Source organism: Sorex fumeus, unplaced genomic scaffold (genome assembly GCF_029834395.1).
Source record: "Sorex fumeus unplaced genomic scaffold, SorFum_2.1 ptg000098l, whole genome shotgun sequence".
NCBI classification, from domain to species: Eukaryota; Metazoa; Chordata; class Mammalia; order Eulipotyphla; family Soricidae; genus Sorex; species Sorex fumeus.
Window position 1 is genome coordinate 72,063,498 of NW_026606155.1, and position 14,206 is coordinate 72,077,703.

The window sequence follows — 14,206 nt, forward strand, 5'->3', positions numbered from 1 at the left end:
ACATTAGAGCTAATCCCCAAGCACAGAGCCAGGAGTAAGTGAGACCTGAGCACTGCCAGATGTGGTCCAAAAACCAGTAACAAAAAGGAATTGAGCCACAGGGCATCCCCTCCACCCCTCCCCCACAACATCCCAGGGCCTGCAGCCATGAAGGCATCCAGAGAAACCACTACCAGCTGATTCTAGTCTTGGAATGCCAGGTGAGAGTTCAGGAAGTGGGGCCCAGAAATTCTGATTATCACTGCCTCCCACCAGCAGAGCTCCAGCTCAGAGTTACAGGGGTTCAGAGGACTTAGAAGCTGAGTTCTGTATGCAGAAGGAGCTCCCCAGGAGAAGAAGGGCACTTCAGAGCAGGAACAAACATGAGGGAGATGGGTTGGTCAGCCAGCCAGGACAAGCCACAGGGCAGGGCTGTGCTGTCTCCCCAGGGCTGGGTAAGAGTCTTGATGCACCAAACCATGTGGACCAGCCAGCGTAGTTCTGCACCATACAAGGTCTGCACAGACACCGCCCCCTCCCGCCCCCAAACTGAGCTCTCCAGCTGCATTCATCCTAAGGGACAGTCCTTCTACCCTTGTCTCCATCCCAGTTTGTGAGTATTCAAGGACAGGCTGGCCAGCCACCTTGGAATCCCTGGGGCTCAGCCCAGGATGACACAGGAGAGGCTCAGGTATATGGGGTCAAGCAGGGAAGGTGGGTCTGGAAGAGGAGCCAGAGATGAGGCCTCCGAGGCTTGTTCGGATATTAGAAGAGCTGGGTCATAGCCCTGTCACAGTTGAGGATGCATCTCCCACACTGGGCCTGAGTTCTCTTACGATAATGAGAGCCTTGGACCAGCTGAGATATAAGGGCACTGGCCACAGGAATGCTGGTTTGATGCCACAGGCTGACTTCTCCCCAGCAGCCCATGGGTCAAGTTTTCCCCCACACCACCAGGGGGAGCTCTACACACACACCCCAGGCAAGCGCTTCCCCTCCAGCCCGCTCACCTGTGTGCACAGGTGGAGCCGTTCACACAGTCCCCAGGCACCCACAGATCATCCGCGAGCACAGAAAACTAGTACAGAAGCTCAGGGTGAAATTGGGGTCTTCAGCTCTTTTAGGCTGGTCTGCCACTTCCTCACAGCTCACTCCTGGGCTCCGCTTCGCCCCTCAGAAGGGACCAGGTCACATTTCCTGGAATACTCTGTGTTCCTGACCCACCTCATTCTGCAGAAAGAAGACTCAATGTGGGGGCTGGAGCAATAGCACAATGAGTAGGGCGTTTGCCTTGTACACGACCGACCTGAGTTCGATTCTGAGCACCGCCAGGAGTTAATTCCTGAGTGCAGAGTCACGAGTAACCCTTATACATCTCCGGGTGTGACCCACCCCCCAAAAAAAGACTCAACGGTTGCATTTGAATCTTTTAATGTCCAGCCCCTCCATAATGTCCCCTGCCTGGCTGAACCTTCATGGGAACCAGCTCACAGACAGACCCCGGGGCTTCTCCAGCCAGGTTGGGTGTGGGGCAGGGTTGTGGATTCGAAGGAGTGTGTCTGGGCTCCACCGTTCCTGTGTCTGGTGGGTCCTTGGCAGCGGGTTAAGCCCTGGGTCACTGTTGGTCCCCTGTGAAGGTGAGGCAGGCAGAAGAGGACAGTGAGGATGGAGAGCTGGCTGGAAGGGCAACTCCTGCCCGCAGAGCACGGGCGCTCACCTTGGCTGGGCCCAGGCACCAGCTCTGTCCGGTAGATCTTGAAAGCATCGTAGGCAAAAACAGAAACCAAGATGATGCCAAAAACCTGCAGCAGGAGGAACGAGGGTGGCACCACACAGGCCGAAGGGGACACTCCCCGGTTACGGAGAGGGAGGTAGGTGGAAAGGGCAAAGTGTGAGCCTGAATGGGATGGGCACAGGCACAGAGTAGAATGGGGGGGCTTCAGGGGGTGGGCAGGAGTGCTCTGCGGGGCTGGACTCACAAAAGCTGCGATGGCAGCTCCATCCCGGGAGGTCACAGCAGCAAAGGAGACCACCAGGAAGATGACAATGGCACTGACACAGCGCAGGAAGTCCTGGGGTGGGGCAAGGGGCAGAGGGTATCACCCTGAGGCTTGCCAAGATTGTCAGTGCTTCACCCTCAGGCACTGTAACCCCCCTACATGAAGATAGCACGAGAGCGAGAGAGAGAGAGAGAGACAGAGAGAGACAGAGAGAGAGAGAGAGGTCTCGTACTACCCAGAGAATCACGACAAGAAGCCAGGCCTGGGATGGCTGATGGACAGACCTGGGCAGGGTGAGGCTGCAGCTCTTGGGAGCAGGAGCCAGCAAAGTCCAGGGACGAGGTGTCCATTCTCCTTGCCATGGACACAGCAGTGAGTTGATGTGGTTAAGTGACATTTAGGTGCAAGCCGAGGACAGGACAGCGGAGTGAGTGGAGACAGGCGGGCACTCACCAGACAGGGCCAATTGAGCCGGTCGAAGCGCTGGTGGTACTGGGTGGCATAGAGGAAGAGGAAGGCGAGCGTGATGAAGAACTCCAGCAGCGCCGCCGCCATGTAGGCAGAGATGGAGGCCGTGAAGCAGATAAAGATGATGAACGTCAGGGCCTGCGGGACCGAGTGTGTGGGGCCGGCCAGGCGGGACCCAGGCACTTCTGGGCCTTTGCCTCCCCACCTTCCAGCTGGCCCCGAGGGAGGTCCCCCACTCCCCACCCCTGCCTGCAGGACTCAGCCTTCAGGGAACTGGTTCCCCCCCCCCCCCCACAAATGTCAGATTCCAGCCTCCCCTGTGGCAGGATTCAAATCTCTTCATTTGGGCATGTCCAGGGCTGCCCCCTGCCCCTGCCTCCTAGCAGCCCCCGACAGTGCGGCCTGGCTCCAGGAGGCACCATCCAGGCAAACCACTGGCGCTATAGTTCTGGGGCACAGAGCACAGGGGACAGGTCCACCTCCCCTGCACACCCCTGACCCTGATTGCCCCCCTGTCCCACAGAGGCCTGGAAGCCCTCTAATAGGGTGGGAACTTCTGGGCCCACACCAGGGGACACGGTCAGGCAGGTGCTTGAGGTAGCAACAGCGCGGCCATGCCACTGGGAGACTCAGTCCCGCTCTGGTCCTACACAGGGACCGGAAGAGCCTTTCCCCTCCCCCCACCCCCTCTCCAGCAGATGCTTCTGGGTGGTCACTGTGGGGCGGCAGGAAGTCTGTCCTGTTTGAGAGCTGGACTTCTTGGATATGCCAAGGAGGGGCCCTCTTAGAAACCAGGAAAGGAGGGCGGGCGTGTCCTATGTCCCTGTGCCTCTGGTCCCACAAAGCTGTCCTGCCTAACTGCAGTGGCTCCTGGGGGGCTGCTGAGGGGTGCTGAGGTGGGCAGGGTGGAGCAGGGCATGCTGGGAGACAGAGGCGCCAGGTTAGGGAGGCTGTTACCAGCTCGGTTTCCAGCAGGATGCCTTTGAGGGACGAGAGGAAGGTCTTGTCCACGGCGAACCCCTGGAGCCCTGCCGCTGGTACCGCTTCAGGGGGCTGGTCCCGGCGATCCCAAGCACCAAACATGTCCCCAGCCACAGCCCCCCACAGCCACCAGCCCGGAGAGAGAAGCAGGAAGGCGGAGATCTGGCCTGGTGGCGAGGCGGACAGGAGCCACGAAGGGCAGCGGCTGGGGGTAGGGGGGTCTGAGACAGCAGAAGGGGGAGTCGGCCCAGATGGGCCTTCAACCCAGCTGCCCAGAGTGCCCCTCGGCCCGCACCCCACCTCCCACCCAGCCCGCCCCTAAAAGGCGCAAGGGGAGGGGAGGGCGGGGAAGGGGCGTGGTCAGCCCCTCCCCAGACTGGGAGCCCAGCCCAGGCGTGAGGGCAGAGGGGAGGGGACCGAAGGGGGGCGGAGGAGGCCTTGGCAGCAAAGGGGAGGAGCTGGGAGGTGAGCCAGGACTGGGGCCGACTAGAAGCCCCTCCAGGACCCAAGCCAAGGAAGTCTGTGCCCCGTCCCTAACCTGAACCCTCTTCTTCAGCGCATCCTTTCTCCCTTCTCCCCTCTGGGAGGGTGGGGTCTGGACCTGGGCCCAGGCAGCACCCGCAGAACCGAACTATGGCAGCCAAGTCTGAGGACAAAGGCAGCTTGTTGGGGGGACAAGGGGGTGCTGTGTGCCCGCCGCAGTGCCTCAATGGGGCTCTGTCTATCCAACATGCCAGGAGGGCAGCCGGACCCCGGCTGGGGTGAGCCAGGAAGCCCGAGAGGGCGGGGCGGGGACGGATGGGTACGGGGAACTTCTTGGGGGCAGAGGCTGAGGGCTGGGTGGGGAGCTGGGGCTGGCTGGGGCGGGGCGGGTGGGGGGTGCTCCTGCCGCGCGAACGCCAAAGATAAATGCGGCCAATTGTGAATTCTGATTATTTATTTGTATAAGTCCCCTCCGTGTTCCATAACAGCTTCTTCCTCCCCACGTCCGAAGACTAGTATGCATGCACACGGGATGCGTGCAGAGCACGCTGTGAATGAATGAATGTGCTTGCGTGAGTGAATGAATGATGAAACGCGGCAGAGGGGAAATCATCCAGAAAGTGCCAGTGCAGGGCTGGGCCCCAAGAACGCGAGGAAAGGAAGAAAGAGGGGTGGTGACCCCAGAGAGGGGCGGAGCTTCGGACATCTGCCCGGAGGCCACGCCAGGATGCCCGCTTCCAGCGTGACGGGCAGCGTCCAGCCCTCCCCCACCCGCTCCAAAAAGTGCAACGTGCAGCCCCTCAAGCCCCCCTGTCCTGTCCGGTCCTGTCCCGCCCTCTGGCCACGCCGGAGGGCCTTCGGAGGGCGGCGTCTTCTGGCGTCTGGCTCAGTGCGGCAGGTGGTGAGACCCCGGCCCCCCCGCGCTCCCGCCAGGGACCCCCGTCGGGACCCTAACCCGACACGCGCGGGCGCACGCACACGCAGGCCAGGGAGACGGGGTAGAGCCGGGGCTCCAGGCAGTAGCTGTCGGGGCCACCGTGCCGGCCCCGGCAGGGCCGCCGGTAGAAGACCGTCTGGTTGTAGAAGACCTCCTCCGAGTTGCCCCGGGGCTCCATGTCGGAGCCCGTCTGCAGGCTGACGCAGTGTGGGCACTGGCACCTGGCGTGGTAAAGGTCCTGGGGAAACCGGTTAGGGTCCCGGTCCAACCTGCGGGGTGGGGGAAAGGGGGGCACCAGTGAGCACGGGGTGGGGGGGGGCAAGAAAGGAAAGAGCGGGGGTGGAGGGGGGCTGGGGAGGGGAGGGGCGGGGAGCGGGAGGGGAAGGGGCGGGCGACTGGTCCCCGCGCTGGCCGGCCGCTAGGCTGTGCGGCTTTGGAGGAATCACTCCCTCCTCTCTGGGATTTCTCTTCCCCAGAGGGAGATGAGGGCTGGGGTTGGGGAGCGGTTTTCCTCCTAGTCCCTTAAGCAGGACAGGGCAAGGGAGGGGAGGCGGGCTGGAGCGATAGTCCAGCTGGTAGGGCGTTTGCCTTGCACGCAGCCAATCCAGGTTCAATCCCGGGCATCCCATATGGCCCCCAAGCACTGCCAGGAGTTGTTCCTGAGCGCAAAGTCAGGAGCAACTCCTGAGGATGGCTGGGTGTGACCCAAAAGGAAAAAAAAAAAAAGCAGGGCAAGGGGTGCTGGCTGGGCTGGGCCAGACGACTCCAGCAGACCAGTTCTGCTTCCACACAAGGAGTAAGGCTGGGTACCATCATGAAATTCCTTCCATGATTGTTACTATGTTTTGGGGTGTTTTTAATTATAAAAAGGAAAAGTGGGAGATAGGGCAGGGATAAAGGCATTTGCCTTGCAGGCTGCTGATCCACTTTGCTCTCTGGCACCACATATGTTCTTTTTTAGAGGGGAGCCACACCCAGAGGTGCTCAGGAATGGTAGGGTTTAGGGGACATTATGTGATGCCGGAGATGGAAGTCAGGTCAGCTGCATGCGAAGCAAATGTTTTACCCGCTAAACTGTCTCTCCAGTCCCCCATACTGAGGCACCACATTTGATCCCCTGAGCAAGGAGCCAGAAGCATGTGTGTCCCACCAGTGCCCCCACTGCTTTGTATCTCTCTAGCCCAAGACTAATTCACTTTCTTCTGAAAGGATTTCCTTGCCTCCTCCCCAAATGAAAACCAGTGAAAATTCAGTATTCTAAAGATCTGGGAATATTACAGAAACAAAGGACATAGGCCACCAGTGGTGAAAATCTTTTGCACATACACAGGCTCTTGACAAATGGGAGCGAGTTCCCTAAAAAGCACCCTACAAGAAAAGGGATCTTGTGGGACCAGGGATGAAGCTCAGTGGCAGAGTACAAGCTTCACATGGATGAAGCCCCTGTTTTCAATCTCTGGCACCAACCTCTCTGAGAGGGAAGGAAGGAAGGAAAGAAAGAAAGAAAGAAAGAAAGAAAGAAAGAAAGAAAGAAGAAAGAGGGAGGGAAGAAAGAGAAAGAGAGAAAGGAGGGAGGAAAGAAAGAAAGAAAGAAAGAAAGAAAGAAAGAAAGAAAGAAAGAGGGGCTGGAGCAATAGCACAGCGGGCAGGGCATTTGCCTTGCACAGATTCAATTCCCAGCATCCCATATGGTCCCTCAAGCACCACCAGGAATAATTCCTAAGTTCAGAGCCAGGAGTAACCCCTGTGCATTGTCAGGTGTGACCCAAAAAGAAAAAAAAGGAAGAAAGAAAAGAAATAGTATGTATGGCTTCAATGAGACCCCAATATATTCCCTGATGAGTTTGGGGAATGCCGAGTTTATGGTTTCTTTTCTGCAGATTCTTTGCATACTTGATTGTGCTAAGTACATTATGAACCTCCTGGAGTGGAGGCTGAAATAGTTTTCCCCAATTTTTCTTGACACCATGACTGTTCTTCCCAAAAAATGCAGCTGTGAGCCAAGTATGAGAATGAGCACACACTGGGGATATCAGCCAAGTGGTATCAGGGGTTCTTGGTCTCCCAGTGAAGGGTCTGGACCTCAGCTGAGTTAGTCATCTGACATGGAGTGAAAGAGAGAAAGAAAGAAAGAAAGAAAGAGGGAGGGAGGGAGGGAGGAAGGAAGGAAGGAAGGAAGGAAGGAAGGAAGGAAGGAAGGAAGGAAGGACCAACTTTTTCTGTAGAAGGTATAGACTTTACATACATTATTTCCATTATTTCTTTTTTAGGGGGTGGTATCACACCTGGTGATGCTCAGGGGCTACTCTTGGATCTGCATTCAGGAATTAATCCTGGCGGTGCTCTGGGCTGGGGACCATATGGGATGCTGGAGATGGAACCAGATCAGCTGTGCATAAGGCAACCCCCTACCTGCTGTGTGCTATTGCTCCACCCCCTACATATATTATTTCATATGGTCTGCACATTAGCCTATGGGGTATCTTTGTGGGGTCTCCTAAGCTGTGCTCAGGAGGTTCAGGAGCCCCACCCAGGTGATTCTTGGTCAACAAGTTCAGCTGTTCAATGCTAGCATGGAGAATGCAGTGCCACCTGCAGCCTGCAGTGCCAGGGATTATCTGGTGCTCAAGGACTCTCCAGAGCTCCACCCAGGGATGCTCAGGGGACCATGTGGTACCAGGGATCAAATCAGAGCCAGTTGTGTGCCAGGTAAGTGCCTTAACTCCTGCACTATTCCTCCTGCCCCTGCCTACAAGGAATTGTCTCATTTTACGTGTAAAATAAATAAATAAATAAAACAAAACCCTAAGCACTAAATCCTGAATAATTGGCCCAAAGTCTGGCAGTGAAGGGAGAGAGAGGTAGACCGAGCCCCGCTCTTGCCCTTGACTGGGGCAGGGAGGCAGGCCTGTGAGGGGACGAGTCCCAGGATCCCTTGGCACACAGGAGGTGAACCTGACTCACTCATATATCCAAGGGGAGATGGATCTGCTGTTCAGAGGCCCATCAGCACTGGCGTTGCAGTTCATTGGGGACTGACTGATGCTGACCGCTCTGGGGTGAGGCATGAAAGCAAAGTCCAACTTCGGCCACTCTTCCATGAGGAACTGCTCTCTGCTGTGAAAGCAGATGTGCCGGTGCGTGCAGGCCTCCAGGTCTCGCAGGCTGCCCATGGCCATGGCCAAGAACACGACCACCTGTGGGGAAAGGCCAGTGAGCCGAGCCTCTCATCTCTGGGAGCCCCTCCCCCAGCCACCTGAGATCCCAGCATCCAGCCCCACTGGCCCCCAGCGTCTCCCACCAGCCTGGCCACAAGCCCATCCCAGCGAGCCTAGCCCTGGCCCGCACCCGCCTGCACCCTCCTGGCGCTCACCCGGTTCATGCCGGCTGCTGTGCTGATTGACAAGGCAGGCCCCGAGGAAGCAGTGGTGAGAGCATTGGGGAGCCCTGGTTTTATTTTCAGCAAACCTGTTTTGTTTATTCAAATTTATTTCCACTACCTTTTGAAGGGAGTGACCTGAGATTAAAACACAAAACAAAACAAAACAAAACCAAAAAAACCTGAAAGTGTTTTTCAAACGCTATTTAAAATGTGGGACTCATGGAAAGCTGTGATGAGCCGCAGGGACAGCCCAGCTGCCAGTTGGGTAAACTCTGGCCTTTGCACTTTTCCAGGCGGCGGGTTGGACGAGTGTTCTGTGCCCCTGTGACGTGAGGAGCTGGCATTAGAGGAATGCCCCCGGTCGGCGTGGGACCTAAAACGAGGACATGTCCTGGGCTGTGATGTCTCCAGGGAGCCTTGGCACTGTCACCTCGCATCTTCCTGTGCCAGCTTGTCGCCTCTGCTCCCTTTCTCCTCACACCTTGCCCTCAGCACTCCTCCGGGGAAACACTTCCTTTCCCTCCATCTCCTTTCACCCTCAACCCTGTGGTTCTCTTGCCAGTGGGCATCTCCAGTGACCCGAACTTCTGTGACCCCGTCCTAATAATGTGTCCATCCGTCCTTCTCTATCAATGTTTCCCTAACTTCCCCTGTCAGCCCATGGATCTCCTTGATCCTTGTCCCCACACCTGCACTGTTGTCCCCGGCCCCAGGGGTACTGGTCCCACTCTCATTCCATCTGTTGGGTGGCACATGGGGTCTACTTAGAGGAAGCTGGCCCATGGGGGCGCAAGAAGCCAAAGCCAGGATGAAGAGGATCATCCTCGCCTCGAAACGGTCAGCATCAGATGTTGGCCTCCCCAACATCTCTTTGAATCCCGAGGTCCCAGACCTGCCTGCCCCCATCCCACTCACTGGATCTTAGGGAACAAGGACCATGACAGGGGCATCCCTCTCAGGCCATGGGGTGAGCCCACATAGCCTTAGTGGCCCTGGATCCATGGGTACCTGTCTAACAGCAGGGGTACATGTGTTCCAGAAAGGCTCAAGTGGGGCTACCCCAAGGACAAGGTGGGCAGAACCCTTGAGCACCACTCACTCGCCTCTGGGTCTTCTCTCTCTCCAGCCCACTCCCGCCCTCAGCTCCCACACCCCTGCCCCCCTCAACCCCCCCTCCCGCGCACACACCCCTTCTGGATGATAGACAGACAGACACTGTTTCTAATATGATGCTTTCTGATTTGCATGTGCTTTCCCTTAGAAAATACACCTCTAGGTAACCATGGACTTGGGATAAACAAAGGTAACCAGAAACAGCTAGCTGCTGCATGAAGAGGAATCCTTTCCAGACTTTTACGTCAAAGCGGCCCCAAAGCAGAGCTGGGAGAGGTGAGGGGGGCGCAGGGGGTATGCTGGGCAATTTGGAGAAGGTGCTCTGGAGGGAGGGTGTGCTGGAAGCAGCAGTGGGGCTCAGAGGAGCAGGTGGTGCCCGGGATAGTGGAGCACTGAGGCGGGGGTGAGGACAGGAGCATGTCAGCCCACTCCCATGCTGGGTCTCTGAGCTGTGCTCCCTGGAGCCCGTCACCTCCCTACACCATGGGCTCCCATACATCCTGTGCTCCTCTGCAGTCTTCCATGACCCAGGAAGCTGTAACCCCCCCACATTCCAGGTGAGGAAACGAGCCCCCTCGCTGAGGTCACATGGTGAGGAAAAAGAGGCCCTGACTGCCTCCAATCTAAGCTCCTGGCACAGAGATGCTACTCTGTGCCACCCCTTGGTTGGCAGCAAGTGGAAGGGAAATCCAGCACCTGATCCTGCCCAGGTTGTTGGCTCTGCACCTGGGGCTGCCACCAGCTTCCCTCTATCTGCTCGTCAACCTCCCAGCTGATAGGTAGTCCCCCTGGGAGGCTGGTGTGTTCCTGCCAGATCTCCATGCCCAGGAAAGGTTCTTAGCTCTTCTAGAAGATCTGGGTCCCTGGGGATCTCCCCACAAACCCTTCTCTGCCACTGAGTCCAGGTTGCAGAACTGAAACCTGATGTTGGCCTGGATGCCCTCTCCTTGGTTCCTGCCAGAATGCTGGAAGCCACTGCAGCCACTCAGGTCACTTGCTGATGCTGCCCTGGACACTGTCCTTTAGGAAAGACTTGGAGGTGGGGGGAGTGTCTCCCTGCCTGCGGCTCTCGGGACCCTCAGCCTGCTCAGGGGAAACCCCTGGGAGGCAGGCAGGGCACAGCCCCTAGGATCACAGTCTCTCCTGCCTGACCCAGGAACTGTGCTCCGGGCCACAGGCCACCCTCCCCCTCTTTGGCTCACACTCAGCCCTTATCTCCTCACCCGCCCAGTGGTGAGGTTCTGTGGGATTCCTCGGGGTGACTCCCCACATGCGAAACATTTTCCAGAGGGGTTTCCTCCTGGGCTGACTGGTTTTGGAATCCCTGAGTCATTTCAGCTTCCAGGGAACCCTCAGGGGTGTGAGGCGATGGGGGTGGTGTTGGGGAGAATGCTGGAGGCGGGAGAGAAGGAAAGTCTCACCCAGCAGCCTACAGTAAGGCACCTCCCAGCATGTCCTCACCTGCCTGGGCCCCACCTGGCAGCCAGCGGGACTCACAGGGATTCTCAACCTGGGGGAAGAGACCTCAATAGAAGGGAAGAAGAGGGGGAGAGGGTGGAATGGTCTCCTGTTGCACAGAAAGTTCTAGAAGGCTGCAAGTTCTGGATGAGGGTTGTGTCAGTCCTTTCCCAGAAAGACATCCAAGTCCTCACTGGTGGCCTGAAGTTCAAACCCCACCTCCCCTCAATTCCTAACTGCTCCCTTCACCTTCTCTGCGTATGTGTGGGTGGGTACATGCATGTGGATGTGGGGGTTGGGGTGGAGAGGCTGTTCTTGGATGGCCACAAAAACACCGATGAGATTGCTAGTCTGGACCTCAGCTCCTAAACCCACAATACCCAGTAGTCCCCTTAAGGGAGTCTGAGACACCGGTGGCTAGAATGTAGGGGCTGGAGGTAGCACAGGAATTAGGAACTTGCCTTGCATGTGACTGACCCAGGTTCCAACAGCACATATGCCCCCCCCAAGCTCCGACTGTGATCCCTGAGTGCAGAGCCAGAAGTTAAGTCCTGAGAAGCGCCAGATGTGTGGCCCCCAAACAAAAAACATACCACAGGGAAAAAAAACTTACATGCTATAAAGTTTAAAATAAAGTACTCTATTCTCTGCCCCTGTAGCGAAGGAAATGTGGTCTCAGCCCTATGCCACCTGACTATGCACTCCCCGGGGGTCCAATGACTACAGGGCAGGCCCAAATGAGGGTTATGGGAACACTGATCTGGAGGCGATTATGGTTCTGTCTGCAACCATTCGTGGTGTCCCCTCTAGGTACAAAGACACTCAGACTTTGGATGAACTCTTTCTATTTTTTTTTTTTGTAATCCCATCAACAGCCAAGACTCAGAGACTATAAAACCCAGCTCCCAGAAGAGAACAGCACAGAGTCTCCTGCCCCCACACCTGGCTGTCCTCGCCGGGGACCCCTGGAGGGGAGCGGGCTGAGTTTCCCTCCCCGCCCCGACCAGGGCTCCGGCAGCCGAAGACCTCCAGAACCATCCACCACCATGCTGAGACCACTCTCCGCACACCTGAAGGTACCGGCAGAGGAACAAAGGCAAGCGGGTCCCGAAGCTGAGATCTCCAAGCCTACTCGGATCAGGGCTGAGCATCCTCCACCCAGATCCTCTGAATTCCAGTAGGCGGGGGTCACACCCACCAACTGGCCCCCTGGCGCCGTGTAATCCCATCAACGGCCAAGACTCAGAGACTATAAAACCCAGCTCCCGGAACCGCGTGGCCGCATTTGCGGCCGCGTGACATCTTATTTTCTCATTCCTACTTTGGACAAACTGGCAGGCTACTGAATGTAACCTGCCCACACGGCAGAGTCTGGCAAACTCCCTATGGCGTATCCAATATGCCAAATACCAGTAACAATGATGGGGCTCCGGAGGGGAAAGGGTGTTGGTCCCTTCCGCCCTCCTCCCTCTGGAAAGAAAGATGACGGCCACATGGGAGCCTTGTGGACAGCAGGTATGAGCCAGGGGTGTGGGGGCGACTAAAACCTCATGGGAAGGGGGGCGTTCCGGTCTGTCCTTCACGCCCTACCGAGGTCACCAGTTGCCCCCCGCGCGAGCGGCTCTCCAGCACGGCCACGGCCCCAGAAGCACAAGGACTTAATGCAGAACCCGGCAGCTTGGAGCAGAAAAGTGAACGGACTATGCGTTGATCCAGGCCATCAGGTCTGTCCGGAGGGGAAAGGGTGTTGCCCCAGATGCCTTCTCCTCTCTGGAAAGAAAGATGGCGGCTGCATGGGAGCCTTGTGGACAGCAGGTATGAGCCGGGGGAGTGGGGGCGACTAAAACCTCATGGGAAGGGGGGCGTTTCGGTCCGCCCTTCACGCCCTACCGAGGCCACCAGTTGCCCCCCACGAGCGGCTCTCCAGCACGACCACGACTCCAGAGCACAGAAACCAATTTCTTAACTATCTGACTTTCAGTAGAAATACTTCCAGGGTCAATAAGTAAAATAGCAGAAATCCAAAACCAACATTTAATTCTTGAACCCAGCTGTAGAAAGCAAATCACTTCACAATGCTTTTTCAGCATGTCTGATTTGTGGGGGGGTAAACTCTAAATAATAGTGGTGAATCTTTTATTGAAACAATGAATCTAATCAAAGCAGATAGAGTGTTAACTAGAATTCATCTGCCCCACAGGGACTGGGAGGGGTGGGGGTGGGGTTTTATTGGGGTTCTTCATGGTAAAAAATAAGTATTGGTAAAGGGAAATGTGTTTGATATTTGCATGACTGAGACCTAAACCTGAAAGCTTTGTAACCTTTCCCACGGTGATTCAATTAAAAAAAAAAAAGTTAAAAAAAAAAAACACAATGATGGGGCTCATTCTCCTAATCCTGAAAGAGCCTTGAATATGGCACTCTTTTAAAAATCTCAGGGCTAGGACGAAGGAGACGCTACTGGGGCCTGCTCAAGGCAATCAACGAACAACAGGATGGTCGTGATTGTGATCATGACCCAGTGACGCTCAGGGGTTACTCCCGGTTCTGCACTCAGGAATTATTCCTGGCGGTGCTTGGATGACTATATGGGATACTGGGGATTGAACTCGGGTCAGTCGCGTGCAAGGCAAATGCCCTGCCCACTATACTATCGCTCCAGCCTATAGATGAACCCTTTTTCAAGGAGAATCTAATCTGACCTGGGAAAATCCCAGGGAACAGGCAAAAAACAGACAGCCCCTCCTTGTCAACCCAGAGCTGCATCTTCACAGGGAGGGCCCTCTTCACTTTGTCCTGCAGTCACTGCTGCCTTTGTTCTTTAGTTCACTGTCCAAATATTTGTTGAGCACCTACTACACCCCAGACACAATTCTAGATGCTAGCAATGCAGTGGAGGCACAGCCCGATAAGCTGTCTCCCTCCAGATGCTTTTGTTTTAAGGAGGAGACAGATCAAAAACAAGAATGAGATCATGTCTGATAATACACATGTGAAGAAAATGAAACAGCGTTATGAGATAGGAAGAGACGGGGTTGGGACATGGGCTTCTCGAGCTTGAAAATAAAAAGGAGGCTGGAAAGGGTCTGGGCGCAGAGTGGCCCAGGCAGAGGGAACAGAGTTCTAGCAGTGAGGAAGAGCTTGGCCAAACTGTTAAACCCCCAAGGCCATGTGAATGTACAGCAAAGGGTAAAGGAGAGATGGGCTGGGATGGGATGAAAAGGTAGAGTTTTACAGGCTCTAGTAGAGGATTCGGGTTCAAGGCAAGAGGGGAGAAATCAACTGTACTTAAGTATCATCTACACGATATTTCTCCCAGGCAGGTCCTGACTTTCTGCTGCTCCCATGGGGCGATCCATAATATTAACTAGGTCTGAGCACCTTTGCAAAGACAAGCGGCACATT

The 14,206-nt window shown here is 56.1% G+C and overlaps 2 protein-coding genes across 2 annotated transcripts; both read right to left on the minus strand.

Moving 5' to 3' along the window:
• Nucleotides 1–1,436: 1,436 nt before the first annotated feature.
• CMTM5 (CKLF like MARVEL transmembrane domain containing 5) lies at nt 1,437–3,601 on the minus strand. Its single transcript, XM_056134209.1, has 5 exons — nt 3,405–3,601; nt 2,433–2,585; nt 1,959–2,051; nt 1,697–1,781; nt 1,437–1,608 (listed from the first exon to the last, which is right to left on the minus strand). Exons 1-5 carry the CDS (start codon nt 3,528–3,530, stop codon nt 1,595–1,597), a joined length of 471 nt encoding a protein of 156 aa, XP_055990184.1. The 5' UTR covers nt 3,531–3,601; the 3' UTR covers nt 1,437–1,594.
• A 1,147-nt stretch (nt 3,602–4,748) lies between these two features.
• Nucleotides 4,749–8,230, minus strand: IL25 (interleukin 25). Its single transcript, XM_056133913.1, has 3 exons — nt 8,222–8,230; nt 7,813–8,045; nt 4,749–5,117 (listed from the first exon to the last, which is right to left on the minus strand). The coding sequence occupies exons 1-3, from the start codon at nt 8,228–8,230 to the stop codon at nt 4,862–4,864; spliced, it is 498 nt and encodes a 165-aa protein (XP_055989888.1). The 3' UTR covers nt 4,749–4,861.
• Between the last annotated feature and the right edge of the window lie 5,976 nt (nt 8,231–14,206).